The following is a 17,686-nucleotide window of genomic DNA, read 5'->3' as shown; positions in this document are numbered from 1 at the left end:
AACAGATTTGACTCTTATGCTACATGAAATTACCAAACTACCCTCCTTTTTTCTTTTTTTTTTTCTCTCTTTTTGTCACTTTCCGCCGCAAACAAAATCCATATAGAAAAGGAATTATAATAAAAATAGAGTCTGTTATTTTTTATTACTTTAAAAAAAAAAGTTTGTTATTTTTATATGGGCTTTTTGAGTGATTTGGCCAAGTGGGTCTAGTACTATAGTACTACTTGCATTGCACACACACACCACCACATACACATAGTTTACATTTGTGTTGAGGTGACGTCTTTTTGCCTGCATGTTGTTGCCAGTTGCCACTCTCAAGTCTCAACCATGTTTTACATAATAATTATGTTTTTTCTAAAAATAAAAAATAAAAATAAATAAAGAAAGAAAATAATTTAAGGAGGCATTTAATAAAGAAAATAATTTTAGGACGCACCTAGTACTGTAAATACTTGCATGGTGCCATAAATATAAGGTTATGATTTTTATCCTTTTGAATTTTGATATGTATCAAATCATATCTCTTGAATTTTTTTGTCCGTTAAAATTTCCCCTGAACTATTGAGATTATTAGATTTAAGAATTTTTTTCTAAAATAACATAGATGAAAGTTCAGGGGACATGATTTAGTACATATCCAAGTTTGAGGGACATAATTTGGTAGATATCAAAGTCTGGGGAGCATGGTTTAGTACATAAACAATCACTGAAACAGTAAAATTGAATGAAATTAGACAAAAGTCCTTAAATCTAACAATGAGGAATTTTTAACGGTAAAAAAAATTCAGTATAATTTGGTACATGTCGAAGTTCGGGGAAAAAATCCTAATGAGCCTAAATATAAATGAGTCTGTATCGTGGTATAAAAAAGTATGAGTTGTATCGTGCCGTGTCATGATAAAATATGAGTTGTGTTGTCATATCGTGCTATAAAAAATATGAGGCGTGTCGTATTATGCTATAAAAAAATACAAATCGTGTTGTGTTGTGCTTAAATTTTGTATCATGCTTAAATTTGTATATATTTTACTTTGATCGGTCAGTTTTCTTATATAGCCTCATTTTGTATTCTTCTTTTTGATATTTTATTTTTACAATTAATGAAATAATTACAAAAGTTATATATTTTTTTTATAGCTTTAATTATTTTTATATAATTTTTCAGTACTTTTTTTACATAAAGTCATATAAAAAAATTCATTAGGACTATTAATTTTTTAAAAAATTACTAATAAATATTCATATTATTAACATTACTATTTATTATTATCAAATATAAAGTTTTTAACATGTCGCGCTTTAAGAATAGAATTGTTGTCGGAAGAATTAAGATAACACTAAATTCTGCGAGTATTCAAGCACAACAAAAACACTCACTAGCAGTTAAACGAGTATTCACCTAAAACAGCGAATATTTAAAATATAAGGTACGAAATAGATAAAAACAAAAACAAAAATATAAAGAAGACAAGAGAATTATAGTGGTTCAGTTAGAGCTTGATTTGCTTAGTCCACTTTAGATAATAGTTTTTGTTTAGTTTATTTAAATTTGGATCACCCTTTATATAAAAAGCATGTGCCCTTTAGAATTACATAACTAGTCAAACAAGACTGTTATTACAATAAATTACAGAATTAAATCAAGATAAATGTTTAAAAAATAAATGAAGAGTAGTTTTGCCCGTTCTTGGCTTAATTACAGCAACGTATGCGACTTGAGAAGTCGTAGCTTGTCTATTTGTATTCCTAACACACGAGCTCACGAGCTCTATGGTATTATATTCGCAGGATAGGCCTTTAAGCCTATTTCATTGAATGTCTACAGTCCATTGAGCGTATTCAGACATTCTATGCATTGACAACTTAGAACATGTGAGTTTTTCGAACATAATAATCATTCAGACAAAACCTATGTAAAGAAGCGGTCTTTACTTATCGCATGAGAGATATCTTGATCATCACATATAATTAGTATATGTGCAATTAGTACTATCTTCTCTCGGTCTTGCTTATCCTTTGACTATGCTGGGCATAGTATGCGACTAGACTCTGCCTCGGTCGCACCTTCTCACAAGTTCGTATCATGCGAGATTAATTGACTATCCTTTTTCTGGTTGCACTAGTTATTGTGTCCCTTGCTTTTCGATTCGTTTTACAAAAGAAACTAAAATAAATTCAAATGAAGAAGATTGCAGCATCGCAGTTAACCTTAAGAACAACTACATTCAGTTTACTCCATCGCTCAGAAGACTAAACAGTAGATTTGTTGTTCATTCAACCCATTAGCTATGTTGTTCATTCAACCCCTTAGCTTGAGCATTCAACTATTGTGCAAAGTATGTAACTGGACAACTCCATTTAGCTGTAGAAAACTTGTTGTTCTCAACAACTAACAACAATTTGATGGCGAATTATCGAAAAATAAAAAGATAACCAACAACAAAATAAAATAAAATAAAACTATGTCATAGAGACAAGACTAATCACAGTAACTTAAACAAAAGATACTCAAAATCATGTCACAGAGACAATACTAATCTTAGTAGTAAAATAACCGACCCTAACCAAGACACGCCTAAGTCCGAAGAGGGCCGAAAAACCTGGCCATAAAAATAATTTTAGAGAAGGATAATTTTAAATTAGGGATTATTTCACAACTCCACAAAAACAACAAAAAAAAAATTACAAAAATACGGTTGTACGAAATTTTAAACAGTTTTACGATTTTTATGATTTTATTTACAGAAAATACGATCTTTTTATATTGTACATTTGTTAATTTGTTGTTGATTTTTTGTTATATGTATGTTATTTTTGTTGTTGTTTTCATGTTATTTAAATATTATTTTCCTATTATTTTTATGTAGTTTTCTTGTTGTTTCTATAAATAATAGTAAAAATATATATAAAAAAAAAATCTCTAAATATAAAAATATAATTTTTTTTTTTTTGAAAAATAGTGACAATAATAAGATTATATTTAACAATTTTGTAGAAAATTTTCTTAATTGTCAAAATGAAAAAAGTAACCCCTATAATCAATAATTTTTATTTTCAAACTCTTAAAACAAATTTGACTAAAATTAAGTTAAATTATCTTCATTCTGTTTTGATAATTACATCATCTGGTTGAAAGTATATATATAAAATGTAACAAAAACTTGAAAATATAAAAGGATTAAACAACAGATTTATGCTTCCGAGAAAGAGGAAAAAAAATAACAAATTAAACAATGACGAATGTTAACTGGTTTTAGACGCAAAATTATATGAGTTATTTATGTAAATTGGGTTTGGGGATTTCTGACCAAGCCCACATCTACAATCTTCTTCGTACCATTGATTAAGGACCACTACACTACACTACACTACACTACGTCTATAAAAACCCCATCATTTTTGTTATCATTTCTCTGATTTAAGCAAACCAATATTCAATCCCCAACCATTCATTTTGATTTTGATTGTACCAAAATATCTTTCATGAGATTAGAGTCAACCATTCTATCTATTTCCTTCCCCAAATTGCCCTTTTAAGTTTTTGAGATGTCATAATTCAAAATTCACATCTTAAATACAATTTACACATATATAACTACTAGTCCTACATTATAACAAAACCATTAACAAGACCTCCCTCTTTCCCATTATCATTTTCTTAGCAAATATAATAAAAATATTAAAATAGAGAACCATTTTGTTTAATCTTACTCCAATCATCTTCTCTACTTTAGCTAAGATTGATTATTTTCATAACAAAAAAAACACTAAAATACTATTAAAAAATTAGGCAAAATAATAAAGAATTTTCTAATCCCAATCCATTTTCTATATAAGAGCCATTTTTGTACGGTAAGAGCTTATTAAGGTTTATTCTCTATTTTATAATTAAAGAGTATAATTAGAGATACTCTTAGAAACTAAATATTGTGTCCATTAATTCCAGTGGAGAAAAGTTCTTATCCAATATCAAAGAATTGACAACTGGCTTACAATTACAACATTAAATCAAACTCATGCCACACAAAGATAAAAATTAGGCATAGTTGGCCATTCTTTATCCACTGATTTACTTTATAAATCAACATCAGCTGACACGCGTTATAAAGCATATGAAAAAAAATAGCATCTTGATTGCTACTTGGTAGCAAAGCAATTAGCATAAATATATCCTCAGTAGATAAACTCAATGGTATTACATAATTGCCATTCATGAAGAACAAAGAAAAGAACCTATATAGAACATTAATTATACCTTTTTCAAGTTTTCTTCACACTATTACCATACATAAGTTGTTGTTTTCATATCATATTATCACTTTGTAAGACAGTTTTTAGTTCTTTATCACATATTATCACTTACGATCCAACATTGTAAAACACCTTTGTGATCCCTTTCTTAGTCCGGATTTGAGATACCTGAACAAAAAAACAACTCCAATGGTTTCATTTCAATCAAGTAATTTTTATCATTATCAATCAAACGAAGACAAAGTATACAAGCTTTAGTAGTACACTTGGAAACAGAAGCATAAAGATTCTTACTGTAACGCTTATGATCTCTGAAAAATCCGAAACATGGGTACCGCCACAAGGGCAGCCAGGGAAGTCCCCAAACTTCACTATACGTGGTGTGCTTTCCTTTAAGAAACAGTAGTATTTTTATCAGATTGTGCCACTGGAAAGTGAAAAATAATGCTATAGAATGGACACTACATACCAATTCTTATTCTTATACCAATTTATCCAAACTAACTAATATGACAAGTGATACATACAAATCATAAAAGTAGAGAAAACGATTGTTAAAGAAACAAATATACCAACTAAAGTGGTTTATCAAGTTGAGATGTATTACTAAAAAAAGGAAAACATTATATGCAAGAACATTTAAAAGTATAACAAATTAAATACAGACCTTTGAAATGTAATCAGGAAGGGAACCACCACACATGTCAGCAGCTTCTTTATACGGTACTACAGCAATAGAAACCTACATGACAAACATGATAAAGCAATTCAGCGTCGTGATTCGCAACAAGATATCGACAAAGAAAGCTTGCCAAATATGTAAACTCACTTTCCCTCTTCTTGATATTAATTTATTAACTTCTAGCTCTAATTCCTTCTGCTTAATCTGCAACTCATTTTGTGGAAGGGTGCCTTTATATTCAACAAATGGCCTGGAAAAAGATTAAGGAGCTATAGAACTTGTTTTGCACAGCAAGACTATAGAGCATATGTAACTTCAAAAAAAGAATCTAACTAAATGGTCTGGGTACACCAAATGACCAATCAAGCATCAAGTTTGCTGATATTTTCTTCTCCTTTCATCTTCTGACCTTTCAATATGCTATCACATCATAACTAAGGTTTAGTTTGGTAATAATAATGGAAAGAGCTAATGATAGATTTAATGTGAGGTGTGGGAAAATGAAATGGGATGATGGATTATATATTTCCCTAAAGTTGTTTGGTATAATAAGAGGGAAAAGGAAAAGTAATATTTTGAACTATTAATAAATAAAAAATAATTTAAAAAAGTTTACTCGTTTTGGTTATTAAAAGAAAAATCTCACTTTTTGGTCTATGATCCATCCATATATGAAGGACTATCTTTTGTAGGTGCATGGATTTGCAATCCATAGCCATTTCTTTCCCTTGGTCCCCTTCTTACCAAACAAAAATAAACTACAAATGTATAGCCTTTTCCACATTCCGTATTCAATCTATCTTTTAATCCATCATATCAAACAAGTTGTAACTATCAACATTGTCCGTTATAGGCAATTCTAGTTATTATACTCAGAAACGGGGTGAAATTCCGTTAATGCTTGAGTGTGATAGGAAGCTCGAATAACCCATCTCTTTGTAATAAGAGAAAATACCCCAGATAATTTAGGATATTAAAATCAAACCAACTTGTGGTTAGCTCCTATTAATACAGCTTAGAAGTTATAAGTCATCACTCATCAGAATGGGGACATAAATATTAATTTATATTACCCAAAAGAAAGGCTTGTGAGTGATTCTCTTCTTTGTAAGTGTATTCATTGTGGGATTAGTTCCTCCAAATCCAACTAATTCAGTTAGTTGGCTTTTAGGATTTCAACTATTATAAGAATCCCATCTGACTTAAGTGTTAAGTTTGGCCTATATAAGGACACTTCATTCCCTTTGTTGCATAACACAAGATATAACATGAAGACACAACTGTGAGAGTCTAGTTGGAAGATCAAGATTCGAGTATAGAGAGGGTATGAGAGCAGGGTTTGGGAAACTGTATTGAGAAGCACAACTATTGTGAAAGTGCTTGCTCAGGAGATTTCGAGAGAAACACATGTGAAATTGAGCGCTTGAGTATTTGATCGATTGTTCGATTGAAGTTTCATAATCGTTTCATTGATTCAATAAAGTAGAGATAATGGTTCCTAAAACTGGATGTAAGAACAAGATTACATTTATCCTGTGTCCGAACCAGCATAATTAGTGTGTTGTTTTATGCTTTCTTTTATGTTTGATTTACTTATTGTTTAATAATTAGTTTTGCTGAATTGTGTTCTTAATTTCATCTCTGATATTCTGAGATTCATTAGGGGTGCGTTTGGAAAGCCACAATATAATTGAATTTGTGTGTAATTGGAGGTAATTACACAATTTGACATGTTTGTCTGACCATGTAATTACACTGTAACTGTGTAATTGGAAGTAATTGAGGGGTTCCAATGAGAATTGGATGTAATTACACTGTGTAATTACTAAAAACTTTCCATATTAAACATTAGCTACTTAGAAATATTATTTTCCCATGTAATTACTAACTATTTTGCCAAACAAGATATTAGGAATTCATATGTAATTACTACCTCATATCCAAACACACCTTGCATTTTAAAATATAGTGTAATTACTAAACTGTGTAATTACTACCCTAGTAATTACCATGTCTAGTAATTACACAGTTACTTCCAAACACACTCTAGAGTTTTCAAACTCAGAAATCTTTCTTTATTTCCTACATTAATCAACTAAAGAAACACCCCATTAATAAAATACTCAAAATTTGCAATAAAATCATACCCATCAGGGAAATGGTAACCTTTTCCAGGCTCTAGATGACCCAATCCCACATTTTGCATACACACATCCAACAAATGTCCTGCTGAGTGAAGCCTGACCAAAATAAGAAAGTTACAATATCAGTAATTCAGTATAAGATTAAGCTTCCAAATATAGAAGAACACCATTTCAAAATTGTCAAATGAAAATGCCATTTTAAGTTATATGAATATCATGAACCTGGAATTTAGCTTGCGTCTAGATTCATCAACATATAAGACAACTTTTTTCCCTTTCTCAAGCTTAGATTCTGAGTCCAAAGCAAAATTTTCGAAAACCCCATAATGAAATACCTATGCAAAATAAAATACACACTTAATAAGGAAAATTTAGAGGGCATGAGATATTTTGAGTTGGATCATTTTGATTTGACTTACTATTCCATCTTTGGACCGTACATCTTGTACAACGAACTTTAATTCAGAATCACCATTAACAGTGATGAATCCTGTATCCGCAGGCTGACCTCCACCTTGGGGATGAAACACAGTACGATCCAATATCAAGGCGAGCCGACCATCATCGCCCTTCAGAAAATTATAAATGTAAATGTATTAACATACGAATTTGTAGTTTTTTCATTTTTGGTAAGATTTTATATACATATATCATTCTATATTGTAAGAAAACACAAAATAAAAAGATTTCCCCATTTTCTTGGGAGCCAAACAGAGGTTGTCCCACTGAACTACTAAACCCCCAAGAAGTGATAAAAAGTTTTGTAATGATAAGAGAAGAGAAGTAAGTGGCTTACTTTAAAAGAGGAGATGATCGAAGCCTCTGAGTTGAGCTTCGACATGTTTTCGAAGTAATCAAGCTTGGTGGGGGTTTTCTCCATGGGTTCAACTGAGTCAACTCGCTGGCAACTAAAACGGGTGTGGAGGGGTTTCAACTGACTTTGAAAAAGTTTTTTTTTTTACATAATTCTACACAGAAATCCCTATAATAACAAACGAAGCAAGTAAATCGCAACTAAAATACGTATAGCAACAAACATAGAAATCACTAGAAAAACTACCGAAGTAACCCAAATCGTAAATTTATAAAAAAAAAAAAAAAAGTTAAAAAATAGTATATGAGGTAATTTATTGAAAACAAACTAAGTCAAAGCAGTGACCACAAAAGGGGCCACTTCCCTTAAGCAGCCACGAGACTTGATCTTAACAACTCAAGCCCAATGGGTGAGCATATCAGTCGCAACATTCACACAACGAGAAATAAAAATAACGTCCATAAACTTAAAGTCCTTACACAAATTGGCACAATCAACAAAGGGTAAGATCCCCAACCAAAAGGAAGAGAACCAAGCTTGAGACCCTTGACAGCCACCTCAGAATCAGATTCAATGATGATGCTAGGCAAGCCAAGAACCTTAGTCAGCTACTGAGCTAACATAATGGCTCTCAGTTCAGCTTCTAAGACATTACAAACAATTGAAAAGTCCACAGCTATCCTAGCCTCTTCCATGCTCGAGCAACCCCTTTGCACAACAACAAGACCTGCATCTTCATCCACAACAGAGGCATCTACTTGAAACACTTCACGAGAATCCAAATCAGTAACTAAATAACACCACACAGGTTCTGAACCAGAGAGCACAAGAGTAGAAGGGACAGAAGCTTCAGCAGGAGATGTAACTGCTGAAAATTTAGCAAATCTCCTCATGCAATCATTAAAAATAGCTAAGAAGTCCCAGATCCTGTAGTTATGTACAATGTCATTTCTCCAAAATCATAGAACATCACAAATGTAGATTGCAAACAACTTGATGTCTTCATCCTTTAAATCAATCCACCATTTTCCAAATGCCATAGTATCTATCCAGTTTTAAGTATTCATGTGCAGCCCCACTTGCTTTTAAACCAAATACCATGGGTGATACTATACTTACAAAAAATGTCTAGAGCTAACTCTACCTTAGAATTACAGAAGGCACGAAGCTTATCAGCTAAAGAATAAAAACCCAATTGACTCTGAGTAGGCATGCATTCAGACAGAATACGCCACATAAGAAACGCATATCTAAAGTGAGCCTTTTGTTTCCAGAGAGTTGTCCACATAGAATTTGGGGTTCGAAACTGTTTAGCTTGGCTACTCCAATAGGAACTTTTGACTGAGAAAAATCCAATTTTAGTAGCCTTCCAGAATAAGATGTCACTCCCATTTGGTAAAGGGTTGATACGAAGAATAGACTCCGCAACATCATCATCAAAATAAGCTCTGATGAGAGACTCATTCCAAGTTTTGGTACCATCAACAAACATGCAAGCTACTTATTGAAAGCGTGAATCCTATTATAGTGGAAGCTAGACTTAACTTCCTCTATTGATTTCTCTGGGACCCAAGGTCTCGGCCACATGTTAATCTCCACATTAGCTATCACATAACCAACCTTTTGGATGTAGATTACATACACAAAATAATTGAGAAATTCTCAATGAAGGGTTCTAAAATTGCTAGTCAGCCTATCACTACTCAGTACACATTATCTAAGAAACAATGTCCTGAAACCAAAGCTGAGAAGGAAGAGGTGAGTAAGATACCCTATGCTAATGCCATAGGATCTGTTATGTACCTATGGTCAGCACAACACCTGACCTTGCTTATGCCATTAGTGTACTTAGCAGATATGTGGCAAACCCTGGAAAGACACATTGGCTTGTTATGAAATGGTTGCTGAGGTACCTAATTGGGACAACTAAACTAGGACTTAAATACAGCAGCAACAAGGAAAGACAACTACATAATGTTTTAGTGATGCAGACTATGCTTGGGACAAGGACAACAAAAAATCCACATCTGCCTACATACTTCTAATGGGAGGAAATTGTGTGAGTTGGAAAGTGCAATTATAACCAGTTGTGGCACTATCCAAAACTGAGTCTGAGTATATTGCAACTACAAAAGCCATAAAAGAAAGTATCTGGGTAAAGGGGGTCCTAAAATAACTAAGGTTGCTAAACAATACACCTGTAATTTACTCTAACAGCCTGAGCTGTGTGCACCTATGTAAGAATCCTATGTTCCATGACAGAACTAAACATATTGAAATAAAGTATCACTTTATTTGGGATAATGTGACATAAGGACACATCAATATTGATAAAGTGCCTATAGAAGAGAATCCTGCAGACATGGAGACAAAGTTAATCACCCTATCTAAGATTAGACATTGTCTAAACTTAATAGGGTTGGACCAAGGATAATGTGATTTTAAGATCACAGAGCAAAGACCCTCAGATTTGTCTTGACTACCGTGATATCAACTCAGTGAAGGTTTAGGTAGAAATTGTTGAATAAACCTCTACTTACACTGATATCTGTTCATCAAGTGTTTACAAGGAAAACTACACATGCAAATTACTATTGTGGCCTTCGGCCTTGTACATCTTAATCCCTAATAAAAATTAGTTAGAATGGATTATGACAGGTCATCAATCCACACCTAACTAGTTTCTGTAACTAACTACTAAAGAAATCAGAAACCTAAGCTACAGATATATATACCTGCTGCAAACTCTGATTAAGGTTAAGGTTGAGGGAAAATTCTTCAAGATCCAGGGGTTGTGATCCTTGAAGAAGAAGGAGAAGAAGCTCACACATGCACAAAAACAAAAGAGAGCTAGTGAATGGAAAGAGAAAGGGGATTAAACACAATATATATATATGTAATTAAATCTAGAGATTAGTCAAACTCATACTTGTGACTTGGAATCTCATCCTTGTAACTCTGAACATTAAATTGATAGTGGAATCGAGCTACCAAATCTGGGGAATAGCTCAAGGGGGACGTAGCCAATTTGGGTGAACTTTGGGAAAAATTTCTGGTGTTTTCTAAACCTTTCTAACTCTATTTTTTTGTACTTTGTGGAATAGAGTTTCTGGTGAAGATCTGATCTCGGGATCGTGTGTGTTTAGTGTTTCTGGTGAAGATTAAGCTGAAGCATCGAGTTTCTTTGAGAAAGAAACTCTTTGCTAGGATTTCGAAGGTAAACCTAAAGCCTAAGGGAATTGATCGAGAAGGTTCTTGATCCTTTGTTTTGTCTTGGACAAAATGGAGTCGTATTGACTCTGTTTACTTGATAAAGTCAAGAAAGGGAAAGATTGAATTTGACCTTGGTTTAAAAACTGATAATTGATTGTTGGTGTAGGGCAATTTGGTAAAAGATAATTCCTACAATAATGAGTGAGAATAAATCCAACAATCAAATACTTACCATTTATACATTGTATAATAAATTGAAAATAACTTTCTTCATAGTAGATAAAATATATAATTATATGAAAATAATTTATTATGCACATATATTGTAATAAAATATAATGTATATATTACTGTAAATTTGCCCTTTTTAAAAATTACAAACTGATCTGTTAACCTAAGGACTAACGGACTTACGAAAATTGCGACCCTAAGGACTTTTGCTGTCAATTTTTGAGGTTGGGGACTTATTTGAATCAACCCTAAATTTTTGAGAACTTTTGGTGCAATTATCCCTATATATTTTTATTAGAAGTTATTTATTTATTTTCATAGAAGTCTTGTTATATTATATTTTTAAAATTACACCTGAGATTCAATTCTATTAGGGGTGTTCGCGGTGCGGTTTTTGACTATTTTTTTAAACCAACTCGCACATGCGATTTTTTAAATTTCTTAAACCGCACCCGCACCGCAAAATTAAAAACCCGCAAATGCGGTGCGGTTTTTGCAGTTTATGCGATTTGGACTATCTCTAAATAAATAAACTATCACAAATACAATAAATTTTGAGCAAAACTTGTCAAAATACCATAAGGTTTGAAAATAAAAATGAAAAATAAATTAAGTGTCAACAATACAGTAATTAGTAGACTTTAAGTTTTTTTTTTTGAAAGAATAGTAGACTTTAAGTTGAACATTCATATATTGGACCTAAATAAATATAAAAATTGGTATTTTTATAATATGTGGTGCGGTGCGGTTTGAACCGCATATTAACAATTCAAAACCGCAAATCGTACTGCACCGCGCGGTTTAAGAAAAATTCAAACCGCGACCGCACCGTAAAGAATTTCAAACCGCATTTTTTTTGCGGTGCGGGCGGTTTGAGCAGTTTGGGCGGTTTGATGAACACCCCTAGATTCTATGACCCCTCACATACATTTCTTAATATTTTTTATGGTCGCTTGAGCTAGTCTTAAGTGATTTTTATTAGAAATAATTTATTAGATCATCTCCAATGGTTATACTAATTTGGTATAAAATTCACACCAATTTAGTGTAAAATGTTTTACTTCTTGGTGCAACAACTCCAATAATTCACACTAAATATTCTGCTAAATAAATATATTTTACTTAAAATATCTCATATTTTATATTATTTTCATTAATAACTAAAAATAGTTAATTTATGAAATAATGAGTAAGAATTATATCATGACTTCTAGTGAAAATTTTAAAATCTCAAAATAATTTAGTAAAATAATATTTATTAAATCAATTAAACATTAAATAATTTTTTTAAAAAAATCTTATTGAAGCTCTATAGTTGATCCTAATATACGCGACTATTTTTAAAATGAACGAAAAATAATTATGCAAAAAAGAGCTCACCAATAATATCAAGTATATCAAGAATATTAAGATTCTCAAAATATTTAAAATCCATATAGCCAATATTTTGATATTCTCTAAAGATAAGATCCACAAGTGATCAATTTAACTATTAAATTATTGTTTTACTTAATGTTATTGTTTTTAGTTTTATAACTTAGTGTTATGTCATTTTTATTTTATTAGTATTAGTATTTATTTTTTTTTTATTGTTTTTTTGTATTTGCAAATATGTTAGTGTTTTTAATTAATTATTATTTTTGTGATAAATTTTAATTTAAAGACTAAAATGTAATATTATATTTTAAAATAAAATTAAATAAGGGTTAGAATAAAAAAAAAAAGTTGTACACTAAATTGGTGTAGAATACCATTAATGATGTAGAATTTGGTATACACCAATTAAGTCTATAATTTAGTATGTCATTGAAGTAAAATAATATGAAAATTCTACACCAATTTAGTGAAATGGTGTACCATTATAGATGCTCTTACATATAATTATAAAATAATTAATAACACCTCGACTTATTATTTAAGATTGCCAACTTTTACTATCTTCTCTACGTAATGTTAAACTTTATCTTATCAGACAATCATCAAATCAAGTTACTCATGTTGTGGCAAGACACTCTAAATTTCTCTTTAGTCGTAGTATTTTTGAGCATAATGTTTAGGTTAATTTAAAAAATTTCTTGCTTTGAATGCTAATATTTCAATATAGTTGTTATTTCATATTAAAAAAAAAACATAATACTTCCTAGTTTCATTGGTCATGCTTGAGTAGACATATAAATTAAAGATAATGCAATAATAATATTATTAGAATTTCTTAATTAAAAATTAAGGACTACAACAACACATTAAATCAGCATTTGGTGTAGATAGAAATAGATCTTGATGCATACATATGCCAGTTCTGAACTTCTTTTTGATGCAATATGATGAGCATTCTTTATCCCCAAATATCACTGAACATGGTACATAGCAAAATGGGTCAACTGGCCCTTTTGGATGCACATCTTCACCATCTGCATATTATGTATAATCATTTTTATTATTCAATTAACCAAATATATAATTAACAAGAGAAAGTGAGTGTGAGAATTAAAGAAAAGAGATATTACTAGAGCTGTGAAGTTGAATGGAAACCAAAGCAGTAGCAATGAGAAAAAGCATAAGAAACTTTTGAAGTGCTGCCATTATATATAATTATTTATTTAATCTTGCTTTAGCTTTGATTTTTCAAGTGGGACTTTAGGTAGCTAAGCTTGGATTTGTAGGTTTACTAAGCTGAAAAAAGAACACTTATATAAGCATATCAAACAAACATGTTTCAAAATGAAATCTAATCATTTTCTCTTAAAAGAGCATGTAGTTAATTATCATTTGTATTGATATTTTCAAATTATATTAAGTGAAAATTTGTGTTGTAATATGAGATATATCTCTTGCCTTAAATGGAGGAAAATGTATTAGAGTATAATTTTCAATCTAAACTAAATACATAGGATATATATGTATGGCATAAAATGTTAAGATCCTCTATACTATATCTATTTAGTTGAGATTGAATATTAGGTATATTCTAGCATGGTTAATAGATGGTAGGAATCTAGCTTGGGTATGCTCATTCTATTTTTGTTTTGAATATGGTATGCTCATTCTATTAATATTGGGTAAATCAAATCAAATCAAATCATATCATAATGATTTTCTTCTCGTTTTGGTTTATTTGTTTGTGATTTTGAATTTTCTCCAACTGGATTTGTTTGTTTTTTTTTTTTTTTTTGATAAGTGGATTTATTTGTGAAATTGTGATTTCGAGCTTTCTCCGGCTAAGAATGAGGTGTTATGGGTTTGAAAATCAAAGCCCATTACAAGGGAAAAAAGTTGGGCTCCTAAAAACCAAAACCAACCTTAAGTGGAAATTACAAGGGATTTTGAAACAATATTTGAAATATATGGCATTTTATGGCATGTTTTTATTTGTCCATTTTCTATGAATGTCTTTGGAACTTTTGTATGGTATTGAGTTTGTATATTTTTGTAAGACTTATTTAGAAAACACATATTATTTTTGGATACCAAGTCCACTTAATTGTAGGTATTTTTTAGGGAAAATTTCACAAATGCACAATAACAACAAAAAAAAAAAAACAACAAAAATACGGTTTTACAGAATTTTAAACATTTTTACGATTTTTTTTCTTTTATTTACAGAAAATACGGTTTTTTTATGTTGTAATCTTGTTAATTTGTTGTTCATTTTTTGTTATCTGTATGTTATTTTTTGTTGTTATTTTGATGTTACTTTTATGTTGTTTTCTTGTTGATTTTATGTTGTTTTCGTGTTATTTTTTGAAAAACCGTAAAAATGTAAAAAAATATTCTTTGAATGTAAAAATGTAATTATTTTACAAAAAATGGTGCTTTATGTAATTATTCCTATTTTTTATGGGCTATTTACGAAAGGATAATTTCTAAATTGAATTTTGACGTTTGACACGATTTATTCCTGAACTGAAATAATTAGGGTTAAACTCCTCAATCTACAGAATCATTTTGCTTTGTACTCCTTCCGTCTATTTTGGTTTGTTAAGTGCCAAAGTGGACTGTCACTGTGTACACATACACATGGTAAAATTTCATTGGTCCACTTAATATTAATAATTTAAATATTATAAAAAATAATTAAAATATTTTAGAATTTAAAAAATAAAAAATAATAAGTTTTTTTCCTTTTTATTTCTTTTTCTTTTCTTCTTCCTCAAAACCTCTCTCTCTCTCTCTCTCTCTCTCTCTCTCTCTCTCTCTCTCTCTCTCTCTCTCTCTCTCTCTCTCTCTCTCTCTCTCTCTCTCTCTCTCTCTCTCTCTCTCTCTCTCTCTCTCTCTCCCATCAATGGTCGCGTAAATCAATATAACCAAATGACATAGATAATTTAACATGGAAATTACATGTAAATGATCTTAGCATGCCTATCTCCAACTTATCCTCCTTAACTAAGATCAATTATTTAGTCTTTCCAACCTTATACAATCTCAATAGAAAGAATACATTCATAGTACTCAAAACTAAGTCCATAATTTATCTGTATAATTAAACCATAAATATGTGTCAACTTGATAGAACATCCCAAATATAAACTCCCACTAAACCAACACAATCTTAAATAATACATACATATATGAGCAACAAGCTCCTAGAAAGTCTTAAGTGGTATATCCTTAATGATCTGAATCTGAAAATATGGAGTTTATTTTTATATGTTCTATAGACACCTTATTACTTTGAACTTCATTTTAATAACAAATAGCTCAAAGTTAATGTGCCTTTGACCTTGTAGAGCTCATGTTGTTACTAAAATGCAACCTGATTGATTTATTATCACAACATATATCATCAAGTGTGTAAGTCCAGAACCCCACATCATCATCCTGAGCCCATCGTCATTTCTGGGCCCAAGACAGATAATTTGGACAACCTTGTTAACAAATTCAAATGCCTTTTTATTTCCTTAGAAGAGAGAGGTCCTATTGGTGTGGACTCACAATGGTTCCAAGTGAGCCAAAACCCTGTGACTATGGGCTTAAAAAAGAGGAAGGCCATCGATAATGTTTCCCCTATTATTGGGCCCTTATTTAATGACCCAAATCCTTCTTCTAAGGGAGATACGTCCACTTTGGAGTTGGCTTCACTTGGTCCATTTGGCAGACAACCTCTCTAAGTCTGGCTAACTCGAGATTTTTCTCGAGTCTACACGGGACTCGCCAATAGTAGGCTCGCCAATTCTTGGCACTGTCTCTCTTACATAGTACAAGGGGCGAGGTCCAGTTGTTGTGCCAAGGGGCTGATCCTCGTGGGTCCTTCCTTCATTGGGAGGCTCCAACAGAGGGTCTTCCCTAGGAGGCAAAGGCTGATTGTTCAGATCCACAATGATGTTTGTGTCGACTTGGCCAGCTATAGTGGCCAGATTCATGGTACCTACCGAGATGGCAGGTTTGACCACATCTGCAGTGTTTGTGGAAATTCCAATTGTGGCTGGAACATGAATATTAGGATCTACAGTCAAAGGATCTTGAGGGAGACCCGATGAGGCAAAGGCTATAATTGGGATTCTTCTCGTATTAACCATGACGTTTGATTAGATAAATTATTAACTCGCTCTCAATGAAAGCACCAAACTGTTGACCTCAGATTTGGCCAACCGATAGTGGAGTCGTATTTAATGCTAATGCTTACCACGTGTTACACAATAAGAACAATAAAGTAAATGAACACAGGATTTTATAGAGGTTTGGCCCCCTTAGTGGGTAATGACCTACTCTCCTTTTAGCTGTATTGATATCGAGAGATAATACTACTCAGATCACTATTGTGATGGGATCTGAAGGAGCTCTCTAAAGGTTACAATACAGGAATCAGAGTTAGCAAATCTCAAGTATGAGTATAGATTTGGGCGTGTGAGAGAGAGATGAGTTATCAAACTTAGACTTAAGATTTTAGTCACTTTAAACTTAGAGTTTTAGGGTTTGAGTAAGACTCTTTATATAGGAGAGCTTAGACCCTTCAAATTCCTTAGAAATATATCAAATAAGCTATAATTTACATATTAAATTAATAAAATACGAATGACTAAAATGCCCCTCAAAATAGATATTTTCTCTCTATTTCCGTGGGATGTTAAGTCCCAATCCGTAATTTGGCTTGCTATCCACGTGTGAAGCTGTGCACCAAAATTCTGCCAGGCCAAAAGCTAGTCAGCCATGCATCCGTAGGATGCATGCTGGCCGACCATTAGATGTCCAAAACTTGGCCGACCTATGCTGGCCATAGGGTCGGCTAACCCCTTAAAGGGGGTTGGTTCGTCACTTTGTCGTTCTTGTTTGAGTATTCAGACTTCTCGTTGGTTGAAGTGCTGAGTAGATGATTTGACCTTCTTGGTGGCGAGTTGTATTGTCACG

At 31.9% G+C, this 17,686-nt stretch overlaps 1 protein-coding gene across 1 annotated transcript; it reads right to left on the bottom strand.

The window, feature by feature from the left end:
- Nucleotides 1-4,119: 4,119 nt before the first annotated feature.
- Nucleotides 4,120-10,860, bottom strand: LOC115723386 (uncharacterized). Its single transcript, XM_030652859.2, has 10 exons — nucleotides 10,827-10,860; nucleotides 10,633-10,747; nucleotides 7,880-7,991; nucleotides 7,503-7,652; nucleotides 7,306-7,418; nucleotides 7,087-7,179; nucleotides 5,087-5,189; nucleotides 4,925-4,999; nucleotides 4,552-4,647; nucleotides 4,120-4,425 (listed from the first exon to the last, which is right to left on the bottom strand). Exons 1-10 carry the CDS (start codon nucleotides 10,843-10,845, stop codon nucleotides 4,366-4,368), a joined length of 936 nt encoding a protein of 311 aa, XP_030508719.1. The 5' UTR covers nucleotides 10,846-10,860; the 3' UTR covers nucleotides 4,120-4,365.
- Nucleotides 10,861-17,686: the final 6,826 nt, after the last annotated feature.

This window comes from Cannabis sativa, chromosome 9, assembly GCF_029168945.1.
Source record: "Cannabis sativa cultivar Pink pepper isolate KNU-18-1 chromosome 9, ASM2916894v1, whole genome shotgun sequence".
Taxonomy (NCBI): Eukaryota; Viridiplantae; Streptophyta; class Magnoliopsida; order Rosales; family Cannabaceae; genus Cannabis; species Cannabis sativa.
The sequence above is the reverse complement of the archived record's forward strand: the minus strand, read 5'-3'. Positions and strand labels throughout refer to the sequence as shown.

Bases quoted from the DNA above. Each gene is read 5' to 3' on its own strand.
- LOC115723386 (XM_030652859.2), bottom strand. The intron at 5,000-5,086 runs GTGAGTTTACAT...TTTGTCATGTAG, and splicing joins TAATATCAAGAAGAGGGAAA to GTTTCTATTGCTGTAGTACC. The intron at 4,648-4,924 runs GTCTGTATTTAA...TGTTTCTTAAAG, and splicing joins TTCCTGATTACATTTCAAAG to GAAAGCACACCACGTATAGT.